The 404-nt window shown below is 71.0% G+C and overlaps 1 protein-coding gene across 1 annotated transcript in view; it reads right to left on the bottom strand.

Moving 5' to 3' along the window:
- Position 1: 1 nt before the first annotated feature.
- Positions 2-404, bottom strand: part of DAGLA (diacylglycerol lipase, alpha) — a gene marked incomplete at both ends in the record, with an annotated part of 23,772 nt that continues 23,369 nt past the window's right edge. The window contains one exon of the mRNA XM_014544543.1: positions 2-403. Within this exon, the coding sequence (XP_014400029.1) occupies positions 2-403 (402 nt within the window). The remainder of the gene's footprint in view (position 404) is intronic.

Genomic DNA, 404 nt, shown 5'->3' with positions numbered 1-404 from the left:
CCAGGTCCTCCTGCTGCCCCCCGGCCCCGCCGGGCGGGCTGGGAGTCCGGATCTTGTCCAGGCAGTCCTGGCTGCTGAGGCTCGTGGGCGTCAGGTCCATGAGCTCCCCCGAGGAGCTGAGCGGGAAGGAGGGCGACAGCGAGATGCCCGAGGAGGGGTCGGCGGAGCCCGCAAAGCGCCGCGGGGGCTTGGGCACCAGGTTGGGCTCGAACTGGGCTCGGAGCAGGATCTCCTGCTGGCCGGGGGACTTGGGGCCCTCGGCGTAGTCGCTGGTGGGGCTCTCGGGCACCACCATGCGGCACAGGTCCTGGAAGGAGCTGCTCTTGCTGTCCAGGTTGAAGAGGCTGTCGATGAACTCCGCGAACTCCAGCACCTGCGGGCTGGGCGAGTCCCCCAGGCGCCCG

This window comes from Myotis brandtii, unplaced genomic scaffold (assembly GCF_000412655.1).
Source record: "Myotis brandtii unplaced genomic scaffold, ASM41265v1 scaffold369, whole genome shotgun sequence".
Lineage (NCBI taxonomy): Eukaryota > Metazoa > Chordata > Mammalia > Chiroptera > Vespertilionidae > Myotis > Myotis brandtii.
This window is presented reverse-complemented; position numbering and strand designations above follow the sequence as displayed.